Raw genomic sequence first — 13984 nt, 5'->3', positions numbered from 1 at the left:
CAAAAGGGAAGACCAAATTGGCATCCAACATAGTGGAAAGGTCATTAATGTATGATCATTATGTACAGAACTCTGTAACATCTTTGTCTTCCATGTGGCCCATCACTAGTCTTTCAAAGGACTTCATGACCACAGACAGGTTTACAGGCCTGTCATTTCGTCCTGAGATGGCTAATTTCCTAATGTATTGAGGCTGATGCTCCACTGACCATCAACCTGAACCCACCCTAAAACTTTCTGCAGATAGAAAAGTCTGACAAAGCGGTCATTATTAACGCAAGGTAATGGTTGTTGCTGTTGATTTTAAATTTTACATTGTACATTGTACATTTAATTCCTATGATCTCGCTCTGCTTCTTTCGCCTTTGCTCTCATTGAATCCAATCAGTTGAGGCAGATGGGTGCCCACCCTGAGTCTGGTTCGCTTAAGTTAACATCCATTGTGAATATGTGAAAATAAAGTGACTTGATTTACTATATGATATAAAAAAAATTAAAAAAAAAAGGCTGCCAGATCTGTCACAACATGAGTTCACATATTTAATTATCAAATAATCAAAGAGTAATTAAAAATGTTTGTCTGTTTTTGTTCCCAGCAGGGTTCTGAGCCACTTTTCCCTAATCTGGCTTTTTCTTCTGTTCGGTATTTCATCATGAAGAGCAGCAACATAAGGAACATTGAGATTTCTCAGCAGAAGGGAATCTGGTCCACCACACCAAACAGTGAAAAAAAACTTGCAAAGGCCTTCCAGGAGAAGAACCTCATCATCCTTATCTTCTCTATTCAGGGCTCTGGTTGTTTCCAGGTAGCAAACAGAGAAACTGGTTCTCTTAAGCCTGCATGTTTTAAGACCCGTTGTACAATTAGTTGAAATATAATTGAAATCGCAACTACAGCAAAGAGTAATATACAAATTAGAGAGTCAAAGCATTTTTATTGAGTAGGGTTAAGTAAAATATGTGATAGCATTTGGTACATTGTTAGAACTTGTTCACAGAGAAAGCCCAGCTTGCAAATCATATTCATATTATAAAATTATATATCATAAATCATATTTGTTCATAGTAAACAATAATAATTGACATTTTGATTTAGAATGTTTTTATTCTGTGAATGTGAAATGCAAAGGCGCCATTGCAAATCAATCAAATTCCGCAATTGAAATATCAGCCAAAGTAATGACACTGATTTTTATTATGCCATCTTTTATTCTGACTTTATACCATATATTTGAATAATGACTCACACCAATGTATTCTGTCACAGGGTTATGCCCGCATGACTTCAGTCGTCAGTCAGGAGAGCCACCAGGACTGGGGCTTTGTGGGACTGGGAGGGGTTTTCAGTGTGGAGTGGATCAACAAGGAGAGTCTTCCCTTCCAGTGCACCCAACACATTATGAATCCCTGGAACGACAACAAGATGGTTCAAATCAGCAGGGACGGACAGGTGAGGGATACAAAAACTACAGGAGACAGACCCAGTCAGAGGATGCTCATGACTGCAGATACTCAATGCAGGAGGCTGTTACTTAAACACGTAGAAACAACACAGTGTCACATTTGATATTTTTGTTTGATGATTTACTCTAAATTTATCCATTAATTTCATTAATTAATGACCATTAATCATTGAAATTACATTTCATGTGCAACATGCAAATGACAACTTTGAACCTTAAAAAAAATAAAGTAAAATCTGGCAGTTGATTTTGCCAATCATCAGTTTAAAAAGCACTCTTACACTTAATCTCTTTTGTCTCTTGTGGGGAGTCGAATCTTTCTTACTAGATTACTCTACAACATCTTTTTTTTTTTTTGCATGTTCTTTCATGTGAGCCACTTCCTGTCTCAATTCTGTCTGCTATAGGAGTTAGAGCCTCGTGTTGGCAGTCAACTGTTGCTGCTGTGGAAGAAAAGCTCAGGCAATGAATTTCAACAAGAGGCCTCACCAGGTTTTTCAAACGTTGGACATGGATAGACATATATTTGATATGTTGATGACAGGAAAAGAGCTTTTAGATGATATGTTTTGTTTCTGTTTTCTACACTGTCAGCGGAGATACAATTCACTCTGTTCTCCTTTGTTTTGTGCTCATTTCAAAGGACTATAGTTTTACCAGTCTGTGTTTCTGTAGTTTTGTTGTTTTGGTACTTTTGATGTTCTCCACAAGGTGAAAGCTGACAGAACAGATGAGATTTGATCTGACGGCCAAAATGGTTGTGAGCAAGTTGTTTTGATGTGGATTCTTGTTTTATGGTTTATAAACAACCACTCCCAATATTGCACAGTTCTTATGAATATTTGTATTTGCAAATGTATTATTTTGTAGTTTTGTGCACTGAGCATAAGCAGACACCATAGTGATAAATCATTTAGCAGAAAATACTGTTGCTTGTGTTGTGTGAAGCTATGAGAGGAACACTGAAGTTTTGAGTTACACCATTATCAGTATTCTTATGATGAGATGATAAATAAATATTGATGTAATTTTAAATCAGTGTGATGTCCTCAGTGTTTGACAAGCTACTGACTCTGATTCGTACCACACTGAGAAAAACCTTGTTATTACTGCGTGACCCTATTCATGCTGAACCAAGCAAAGCAATCATAATGCCATTCTAGAGCGTGACAACTACGTGACTCTGTTCAGGTCCACTCTACAATCACACAGTCTCTCCCTTTACTACTCCCTTTACTTTCCTTAGCTCAGACATTAATGCAGCAGTGACAGTCTCTGCTGCAGGGTCTATGGAGCAACAGTGACCCTTACCTGGCATCTGTACATTAGATATCTTTTATGCAGTGGGCAGAAAAAAGTTGACACAACCCTGTTAGAATCCCAGGTTTTTCTGATGTAAAAAAAATTAGAACAAGATCAATAAACTCAATAGAAAAACGAGCTGAAATATAAAGATTAAAAACCTAAAATAATGTGGTTGCATAAATCTGTACAACCTTTTATAATGTGGCTGTGTTAAGAATAAACCGATAACATTCAAACTCTTTCAAACAGTAGTTGGTATACATTATTTAAATTGTTATATATATGTACATATATATATATGACATTTTACGGCCCATTCCTGTTAATAACAATTTAAATAATGTATACCAACTACAGTTTAAAAGAGTTTGAATGTTATCGGTTTATTTTTAACACAGCCACATTTATATATATATATATGAATTATTTTGAATTCAAGAATTTGAATTCTTTCTGGCAAAGAGAGGATTTTTTCATGGAAAAGGCCCACACCTGAACAGAAGTGGCGTGAGACGACTGACGGGTAACCTCCATGCTCTGAGGCATCAGATTAGGCCCAAACTAGATCCTGTGCTGCCACAGAGAGAAGAGACAAGCAAGAGCAGGGCTCCTGCCTCGCCAACCAAGGACCTAGCAAAGGATTTGGCCACAGCAACTACAGCGGCACCTGCTGCATCCCCAATACAGGATTCAGATGCAGCAGCTCCTCCATCACCTGCACCACAGAGGAGCTTCACTATCATTCTCATCTCCACCATCACACGAGATTTGCTGATCACCTTGAAAGCCTGGTGAAATCTGGGATCAAAATGGTTCTCTTCACTGTACAGAGGTCTGGGGGAGGGAGAGTTCTCCTCTAAAGCAGTAACTACTGTCAAACCACAGAGATTAGATAAAAGAGGGACAGTTAGACTGTCCAATCAGAGAAATCTAATCTTTCTTAATCAGTTTCTTCTTACAATCTTGATTTTATGTTTTTAATCGAGACATGGCTCGACGAAAACACAGCTAATGCAGTCCTCATTGAGTCTAGTCTACCTCACTTCAATTTTGTGTCTGAAGCACGACAAAACCAGAGGGGTGGGGGTGTTTGTGCCATATTCAGTGACAACATACTTAGCCACAAATTGTCATTTGGGGCTTTTTCATCATTTGATTATGTGTCATTCAAAATGGAGCTAAAACAATCTTCCATACTTTATATCACCCTCTACAAACCACCGCAGAATAATTTTATTGAAGATTTTACTGAACTACTCTCAGTTGTGTGCACTGATTTTGACTGTTTGGTCATTACAGGTGACTTGAATGTGCATGTGGATGTAGCCAATGACAGGCACGCTAAAGAAATCACTGCGGTCCTTGAAATGTTTGGTCTAACTCAGCATATGACTGAGCCCACCCACAGCAGAGGGCACGCTGGGTGGCTGCATTACCAAGGGTTTCTTTCTTAAATGTGAACATCATCAATGTTGCTTTATTGCTTTGACATCAATCCTGAGGACAGCGTGTCTAATGTGCCAAGTAAAAGGTCTAGCAGGAGAAGCCATTCTAGATCAGCCACGTAGCACTTCTTCTGCACGCTTCACTGCAGAAAGCTGCTGCTCTGCAGACGAGGCATGAACTTGAGGCACAGGAAGAGAAGCTCGGACAGGAAAGTGACAGACTGAGAAAAATTAAGGAGCAGCTGGACCTTGATGCACAAATAGCTGCTGCTGCGGCATGTCTCTCTGTGTTGGAAGGCAGTGATGTCGTGAGGATGAGGACGTTTGAACATTGTGTTGAAGAGAGGACCAGCAGTTATCAAGACTGTTTGTATTTTCTAGAACAGTACACCGGGGGCAGCTTAGAGAACTGCTGAGAAGATGTCTTCATATGGCACCACAAGGTTATCAAAGAGCAAAAGCTCATTTGAAAGAACACTTTGGTAAAGATAGCAACAGCTTACATGGACAAAATATTTGCATGGCCACTGTTAAAGCAGAGGACGTTCAGGCGCTGAATGTTTTGGCTCTGTTTCTCAGAGGATGTTGCAATGCAATGGCTGAGATTCACTACATGGAAGAGTTGAATATTCTTGAGGTCTGCAGCCCGTGACATTCAAGAACGACGAGGCTACAGAGCCACATTTCCTAATATGGTCAGCTTTCTGGAGAATCAAGTCAAGGTTTTGTCTCATCCACTCTTTGGTGATATTTCAGATCCTCATCCAAGCACATTAACAAAGTCTGTCAACAGGAGCAAGCTGCTAACCGGGAGCAACACCAAAGGAAGCAGCTTTACAGCTTCCCCTCTGCCTACTGTGTACAAGATGCAAAGGCAGCCCATAACATCTGAAGAGCCATCATCAGAAGCCTGTCCTTATTGTAAAGAGGCACATCTAATATCCAGATGCTCAAAACTAAAGAAAATTCCTCAAAGAGAGATGATTGGCCACATAAGCAAGGAATGCACAAGTCGTCTATCATGTGATGAATGCAGTGTAAACCATCCAACTATCCTGCATATCCACAATAAAGAAAAGGGGCAACAAACCTCAAGAAACATCAGCAAGTAGTGCACTTGTCTCTCTGCAAGCAGGTGGTTGTACTGGGGCCAGGGACCAAGACTGTACTCTTTCCATCATTCCTGTGCAGCTGAAGTCAATGAAAGGAGGTAAGGTGTTGCAGACCTTTACCTTCTTAGACCCTGGAAGAACAGCAACCTTGTGTACCACCAGCTGCATGAAGAAGTTGAATTTACAGGGCACAAAGACTTACATTATGTTGTGCACCATGGGCCTAGAAAAGGTGTTTGAAAGCCAGATTCTGACCAGACTGGAGGTGTCAAGGCTGGACAGTAACCAATTTGTGGAGCTCCTAGAGTCGTTCACACAAACAATCTCAAGGGGAGTACACTGCGTTCCTCAAGTCCAGTTGGGAGGTAGAGATTGTAAAGTATGGTGTCTCCCTCATCACAGAGTCAATCACCCAAAGAAGAAAACCTTAAGAATGGTGTTTGATTGTGGGGCAGGATTTAAAGGAACCTTTTTAAGGTCCAGCTTTTGCAAGGTCCTGACCTCACTAATTTTCTCTTTGGTGTCTTGACATGGCTGGTGGATCTTTAGAAAGTGGTGGAGTTTAAGGTGGATCACTGCATCAAACCAAAAGGCTTTGGAGAGCCCATACATGCACAAAGATACATCTTGCATTCATGTTGGGCAAAGCTAGAGTTGCACGTTTACAACATGCTCAGGAAAGAGCTGTCATTACAGTTGGAGGAGTCCTGTTTCTGGACCGACAGTCAGTTGGTCAATATCAATGATCAATAATAACACCAATAGATTTCACACTTTTGTGACTTCTATACTTTCATGTCCCCTACCCGAACCAGCGTCTGCATCCCATCCCTACTTTTATCTCCAACTTTTCTATTCCTCTGGTACTCTTCTACTTCTGTCTTTGTTGCTTTAAGCTGCCCTCCCTTTTCCTGGTTAAAAAAAAATCCTTCATCAAACTTGAATGGGTCCCTGTAAAACGCTGTCCTTACATATTCTTTCTTTTTTCTTTTTTTCCTAAAATATTCAGGTCCTCCAAGTATTGCTAGCCTACTTCTTAATTCCTCTTGCAACACATTAATTCCGTCCATCTCTTCCTCTGTAGCTCTTTCCCACTGCTTTCTTAATTATCTTTTTTCTTTAACTAATCTTCTCCATTTCTCTTAGCCGTCTAGACTTAGCTACCTGTACTCTTTCAACCCTCTTTCTATCCTGCACCCCAAATCTTTCTACACCATAAGAGTAAACAATTTCTCCCATCTTCTCTAACCTATCGCTTGTGTTTCCTCCTAGTCTGCTCAGAATTATTGACAAGTCCCTATTGAATGTCTCCCATTCGTTGCTACTATTTGCCCTCGGCCATTTAACTCTAGCTTCCTGCTCCATATTTCTCTCTTTGACTGGCCTATTCACCTCAGTATCAGTTGCATCCCTTCTTATAACCTCCTCTTCCGCCTCTCTGACTGTGTTGTTGATATCCTTCGAACTGTGGATTTCTATCTGTCGCTGGATTTCATCCGACTTATTCAATTGACTTTGTTGTGCCTTGGATTGTGCATAGTGTTGCCTCTTCTTGATCTCAGTCTGGAAGGGCTGTTATCTACTGTGGACTGACTAAAGAGAAATTACTGAAAGAAGGAGTGTAACAATGGCTTAGAATTTTCGTTTTCCTTTATTGACTAATGAGGAATATGTCAAATCGTGTGCTCATTATATACGGATGAGATTACAGCAGAACGACATGTATTAAGACAACTCGAATGTATCAATGTCATGACTTCCTGGGGCAATACTGATCAAGCGACTGGTGACTCTAGAGTATTTGGGTAAATGAAAGGCAGATCATCTGTCAGAGGATCAGGGAGAGCTTGTCTGAGGAAGGAGAGCTCTGAACTAAAATTTTGGTTCAGTGTTTGCTAGCCATGCCTCGCAGCACTCAGAACAACCACTGAGGAAGCAGATAAACGCCGCCTTACTTTGGATGACGACTCAACCGGCCACGAAGAGGGCAGAGGAGATGTCCGGCTAGAGCAGCCCCATCGAGATCTTTCGTTGTGGCCTTCCAAGTTAGACGGTCCTCGGCTGAAACGGCTGTCGATCTAGCTTGTCCCTCTGCAACAGCAGTGTTGTCTCTTGTGCAACTGGCATGATAATTCACTCAACGTCTGAATTAATCTCTTACAAGGCCACAAAACCCAAACAGCAAAAACAAAAAACAAAAAACAAAAAAAAAAACAAATAAACACACAAACCAAATGGGAAATGAAAGGCGGATGGGACTGGCTCAGGTCAAGCGGCCGTGGCTGCCAACTTGGGATGCTGAGCCTGAGTGCAGTGCAGCCAAACTTGTCCCAACCGTCAGCTGTCTCTACTTTGAGTCAAGACTTAGCCTTCGTTAACAAGTAGCCAAGTCCCGAATCCTGAATAAACAAAAGGGAGCAAAAACGTTTGTATTTGTTTAGCTCTCCTCCCTTGAACTTCTCAACTTCAGCCCTGATAAATTTTTGTATCGACTATTGGAGGGCCGAACCATGGGCGTGGTCTGATTGTCGGCGCAAATTCAGCCCAATCGCATTATGGGAACGGTCTTGGATTTCGACTATGCCTTTCATTCACCCAAGTTTGAAAATACATCTTAACACAGAGAAACTTGTAACTTTGAGTACTTTTCTCCATACACCATGGTCGATTTAATGGGCGCAGGATACATCATCTTCTGCAAAGCACAATCAAATGGTTATCTTGTGCTCACATCATCACAGAACACACACAGAATACAATTGAACAAAGAAAAGAACATTTCTGTGTATGTCTTGATTGGTTAGGGAGAATCAGAATTACATGACTATGGGCAGTGTATGAAGCATCTTTCTTTTTCTCTTTTCTCAGACATTTATGAGTGGACCAAAGTACATAGGAAAGGTGTAGTAGCAACACACCATTGTTTCTGATGACTCGCCATCAGGTGGTGCTGTGGCTGCATGGTTGGAGTAGTTTGTTTATTCGGTACAAATCCTATCTCTGCCAGATCAGCCCGTAGAAAAACGGTTCGAACTGCTACAAAGTCCTCTTTTTGCAGGGAAGTCAGTCCGGCGTCTTTGCAGTCTCTTACTTGCTCAGAGTATCCAATTTTCCATTATGTCAATCCTTGTGTCCTTATGAGTATGGATACACTCCAGGGCGGCAATTTGCGTTCACTGCCTGATAAGGTTATCAGGTCAGCCTGAGTGGAGGGTCAGAGAAGGGGTACCTCTCTGCGGGTGAGGCAGGTTCATGCTGATTTGTGGCATTGACTGCAATTTATGATCTTGGGAAAGCAGGGTCTCTGGATGCCCAGTTCAGATAAGGGTCCAGGACGGCACTTAACAGAGACCTTAGAAATCTCGGTTGGAGGCAATAGTCTCTGAAGTTATAGGGATGTGGGAGACTGGAATCTCCGCACCCCCCTTCTTCAGACCTCACAACAACTTCTTAAAAAGTACTGATCGATGCGGCCGCAGTGCCCTTCCTTTCCCACACATCTATTTACCCCCTCACCCACAAGGAAAAACAGAAGGAAGTTTGGAAGAAGAAAGAATTGAGTTCCTTAATGAAATAAAGAAGAGGAACAGCTGTCACATTAATGAAAAAGTTGTGAAAATGAAAATGTAAATACTGGTGAAAAGTATAGAGTATAAGTATACAAGTAAAACTACTGGTGTGGTCATTCGGATTGATATATAATTGACAAAGTTCTTGCAATTTTGGGACTCATAATCTGTTTGACAAGGTGAGAGTCTTGTTTTTTTATTTTCTTTGTCAGCATGACAACAATGTGAGTAAAATATAGACAAAAATAGGAGCCTGAACATGTGGTATTTATTCCTCCAATTTCCCGTTGTACTGCCTACCTTGACAGTGGTAAGTCTGCAGTGATGCATTCTCACTCTCTGAAGGTTTTCCAGTCTGCTTCCACTGCACCTTACTTGTTTTGAGATAACACTTAATATGGCCGACCCACTGGGAGATCATGCAAATGGATTAAAAAAATGTAAACATGAAAAAAACAAAACAAAAAAACTCCTAGGTAGAGAAGCCAATGTGAAAAAGGGAAAGATAAATGCAATCTAGTAATTATCTTTTTTTTTTTTTTTTTTTTTAGAGAAACAAGAAACTTGTGCGACAAAAAAATGGACCAGACTCAGTGATCACCTTCCTAGCAACAAACTTTCACACTGCTCTATGTTCCCTACAGATAATATCCAACTAAGCCAGTGAGCGGTGATAGCTATCATGTCTTTGGGGTCATCAGGTGGGAACCTCCTTTCACCGGTGTTTCGTCTAGTTAGGCCCACAACACCTCTAGAAGGCTAGACCGTGAACACTGGCGTCCCAGAGTCACCCCCTAATGCCAGCCATCACCGCTCCTCACACAAAGACAACTATCTCAAACAGCACGACTATAACCTACTCTAACCTCTCACCAACTGCACCAGTGAAAGCGGGGTGGGGATACAGACCCTGGTTCGGGTAGGGGGGAGAAATAGAAGAGGTGGAGATAAAAGTAGGGATGGGATACAGACCCTGGTTTGGGTAGGGGACATGAAAGTATAGAGGGTGCAGGAGGTGGAGGCAATACAAGCTGCATTAGTAGATTCAGCAACTAAACTCGCCTAAATGGTCTTATACTCAAACAACACTCCAACCCAGGCCAGCTCACCTGTACTAACTGCATGGTGTCAAAGAGGCACAAACACAAAAGGAACTATCTCAAGCAGCACTGTCAACTAACCTCTCACCAATTGCACCAGTGAGAGCGGGGTGAGGATACAGACCCTGGTTCGGGTAGGGGGGAGAAATTGAAGAGGTGGAGATAAAAGTAGGGATGGGATATGGGGTAGGGGGCATGAGAGTATAGAGGGTGCAGGAGGTGGAGGTAATACAAGCTACACTAGCAGATTCAGCGACTAACCTCATCTAAACAATCCTATATTCAAGTAAAATCAACACACCAACACAGGCCAACTCACCTGGACTAACCGCATGGTGGCAAATAGGCTCGAACAGGCCACACCCTCACTTAAATACACTTCCCCTTCCTGGATTTCTTCCTCTGCTTCTTTCTAGAGTCTGTCTATCTTAAGAGCTCCCCCTGCTGGGCCCCCAGCTACTATTACCTCTTCTAACCCAAATCCATTGACTAGATCTTACTGCCTCATCTGAAATTTCCTTCACTATTTTCCTCCATTAAATAAAAATAGTGAATGAAAATAAGACATTGTTGTGCCTAGGATTGTGTATGGTATTGCCTCTTATCAAGTCTCAATCAAGTCAATGTTCTTTACTGTGGATTGACTTAAGAACAATTGCTGAAGGAAGGAGTGTAACAATGCCTTAATTTATGGGGGGCTATATTAATTAAAAAGGGGTAAATAAAAACATGCTAATTGTATACAGGTGCAAATCAAAGCATAAACTAGGTGAAACAGGTGAGCTTGGATATGTAAATTGAATGGCATGATATAACAATGATAATTAAGCGGCTGGTGATTCTTGAGGATTTGGGCGAATGAACGGCAGATGGTTTATTAACATACAAGGCGGAGTCTGTCTGAGGAAGGAGAGCTCTAAAGCAAAAATTGGATTCACAGTTGTCTGTTAGCCATGCCTCACACCACTCAGAACAAACCTCTGTGGAAGCAAATAAACGCCACCTTCCTTTGGTAGACGAGTCAACTGGCCACGCAGAGCAGGAGATCGGCTGAAGTGGCTTTCGGTCTGGCTTGTCCCTCTTCAGCGGCAGTGTTGTCTTCGTGCGATTGGCTTGGTTATTAAGTTAATATCCAAATTATCCTTCTCTTTCTTGATGAAAACAGACTTGAGCCGCAGGCGGCACAAGAGGACCTGGTTTCCACGGCAACACGAGACGCAGGAGGCTGAGTGCCGTGCAGCCAAACTTGTTCCGGTCTCCAGCAGCTTCAGCTTCAGCTTGGAACTTAGCCCTTGTAGCTTAGCGGCTAAATTCTGACTTCTGAGTTTCTTTTTCTGTTGTGGTTGTTATTGCCAGGTCTCCTAGAGAAGCTCCCTTCTTCAGAACTTCACCAGAACTCCACCAAATAATGACTCCATAAAATTAAATTTTGAGTACTTTTATTTGGGGGCCGACCCACGGCACGGGTGTGGTCTGGTTGTCGGCGCAAATTTCGTCCAATCAAATTTCGCCCTTTAACTTCAGGGCATAGAGGGCGGTGTTTGAATTTGAAGCTACGCCTTTCATTCACCCAAGTTTGAAGTTATATAAAAAACAAAGAGAAACGTATCGTTTTGATAAGTACATTTTTCTCTGCTTGTTGGGTTTGCTTCGGTGGACATGGTTTTATCTTATTCACTGTAAAACACAATTAAATGATTATTAGTTAATCACAACATCACAGAGCACAGAACCGAATGAACTAAGAGACAAAACATTTTCATGCACATCTTTACTGGTTGTGGAAAATCAGAAATGTATGACTATGGACTGCGTGTGAAGTTTCTTTTTCTTTTTACAGAACACTTATAACTGGGCACGGCAGTGTATTGGTTAGCGCTGTCGACCCCACAATAAGAAGGTCGTGGGTTCGGTTCCCGGCCTGGGTCCTTTCTTTGCAGAGTTTGCATGTTCTCCACGTGTCTGTGTGAGTTTCCTCCCACTGTCCAAAGACATGGATGGATAGGTTAACTGGTGATCCTAAATTGATTGTAGGTGTGAATGCGAATGTGAGTGCTCAGGCAATATGCCATTGGTTCTGGTGGTTCGTCATTCAGATGCCGCTGTTGTTATTCCAGTTGTACATAATTGGAATAGTTCATTGTCCGGTGTAAATTCTATCTCAGCCAAATTATCTCGTAGGAAAATGGTTCGAACAGCTGTGAAGTCCTCTTCTCGCAGGGGAATCAGTCCGGTGTTTGCAGTCTCTTATTTGATTGGAATATCCAATTTCTTATTATATCAATCCTTGTGTCCTTGTTGGCCTGGATGCATTCCTGAGTGGCAATTTACATCCGTCGCCTGATAATGTTATCAGGCCAACCCGAGTGGAGGGTCAGAGAAGGGGTACCTCTCTGTGGGGTTAGGCAAGTTTATGCCGATTTGTGGCATGGACTGGAATTTATGGGAAAGCAGGGTCTTTCGATGCCAGCTTCAGATAAAGGTCTAGGATGTTACCTCCACAGAGATTTCCCAGATCTCTGTGGTGGTAACAGTCATTTTAAAGTCTGAGGGGTGTGGCAGATTGGAATCTCCACCCCACCTTTCTGGACCTCACAACAACATAAAGGAAACAAAAATACAGGGCTAACTTAAATGAGACATTTGAAGAAGAGAAAATAATTAACAGTGTCGAGACCAAGGAAACAAGGAGGACTCAAATGCAGTACTCACAAAGTTTATTCACAAAAAACGCTCCCAAGGAGGAAAAACTCCATCAATGCTGTCAGGTTATTAAAAAAACCACAAACTCAAAGACGTGATCATGCAGCAGGAATCAGACAAGACAAACTGACAACATAACAAGGAGACAAGGGCTATTTAAACGGTGAGGTAGGGGGACACAGGTGGCACCAATCAGGGGTGGGGTCAGCAATCACATAGGAGGGAAAACACAAAGGGAGGAAGTTAGGTTCTGAAACGAGAAGGAAAAAGGTGAGTGCAAAATAAAACAGGAAGTGAATAACAGGACTTGGACATGAGACTTGACAAAACATACACCACTAACAAATTTGACAAGACATGACAGCTTCTTTTCCTTGATAAATTTCAGAGATTTATTCCACAGTTTTAGATTATCATCACATTGGTTTACTTTATAATAGATATGTATGAAGAATTCCCCTTAAAAAAGCAAAGAATTAACAAATTCCTAGTTACTAATAAATACACAAAATTTGATGTCTTTTCTGTTAAGGGTAAGATCGATGTCCAAGAACATCGATCTTACCATACAGGACCAATAGTCCTGCAAATCACACAAAAAGGAATGTGCAGATCACAATGAAAAACACACACATTTCAAATAACATCAGACTGATAATAGCTGTCTTAGATTACTCTGAATTAAACCATAATAGTTTCATCCTCATTTAGGATTTTTACAAAGCATTTGATTCTGCTGAATGTAATTTAAATTTGTATTCAATGGATGAATTCTGTTTAGGCATTATTTTAGTAAAGTTATGTTGCAGGCCTAGCCAACATACCACACCCATAACGTTACATTCCAGCACAACCCAAAGGTGATTGTTCCGATTGCCTGATTTCTCTCTAACCCTTCATCCTTATCACACAGCTTTTATCCAGTCATATTTAAGCAAGCAATCAGAAAGGCATTTAGAATTGTCGAACAAGAAATTCTGCTGAAATATCTTGTGCATTAGATGTTATTTCTAAGGGTTCATGACTTAAATGTAAACAAATGTAAATTATTTGCAATGAAAGAATATTCCTTTCAAAGATGCAATGGCATACTTGAGGATCTCTATTAATAAGTCTCAGAAAATGTGTTCTTTAAATTTCATCCCAATCATAGAAAAAGGTGGGTTGAAATTTCTTTTAGTATGCCATTCCCATTCGTCTTTCTAACTTTCACAATCAAACACTGTATACATGGTCTATGATTTATAACTGCTTTTCACAGCACAGATACTCTATATAGAAAAAGAG

The 13984-nt window shown here is 41.2% G+C and overlaps 1 protein-coding gene across 1 annotated transcript in view; it reads left to right on the top strand.

Moving 5' to 3' along the window:
* Window positions 1-2473, top strand: part of ythdc2 (YTH domain containing 2) — a 50339-nt gene extending 47866 nt beyond the window's left edge. The window contains exons 29-31 of the mRNA XM_029515840.1: window positions 597-806; window positions 1268-1450; window positions 1871-2473. Of these exons, the coding sequence (XP_029371700.1) occupies window positions 597-806; window positions 1268-1450; window positions 1871-1981 (504 nt within the window). The 3' untranslated portion in view covers window positions 1982-2473. The remainder of the gene's footprint in view (window positions 1-596; window positions 807-1267; window positions 1451-1870) is intronic.
* The last annotated feature ends 11511 nt before the right edge of the window (window positions 2474-13984 follow it).

Source organism: Echeneis naucrates, chromosome 12 (genome assembly GCF_900963305.1).
Source record: "Echeneis naucrates chromosome 12, fEcheNa1.1, whole genome shotgun sequence".
NCBI classification, from domain to species: domain Eukaryota; kingdom Metazoa; phylum Chordata; class Actinopteri; order Carangiformes; family Echeneidae; genus Echeneis; species Echeneis naucrates.
The sequence above is the reverse complement of the archived record's forward strand: the minus strand, read 5'-3'. Positions and strand labels throughout refer to the sequence as shown.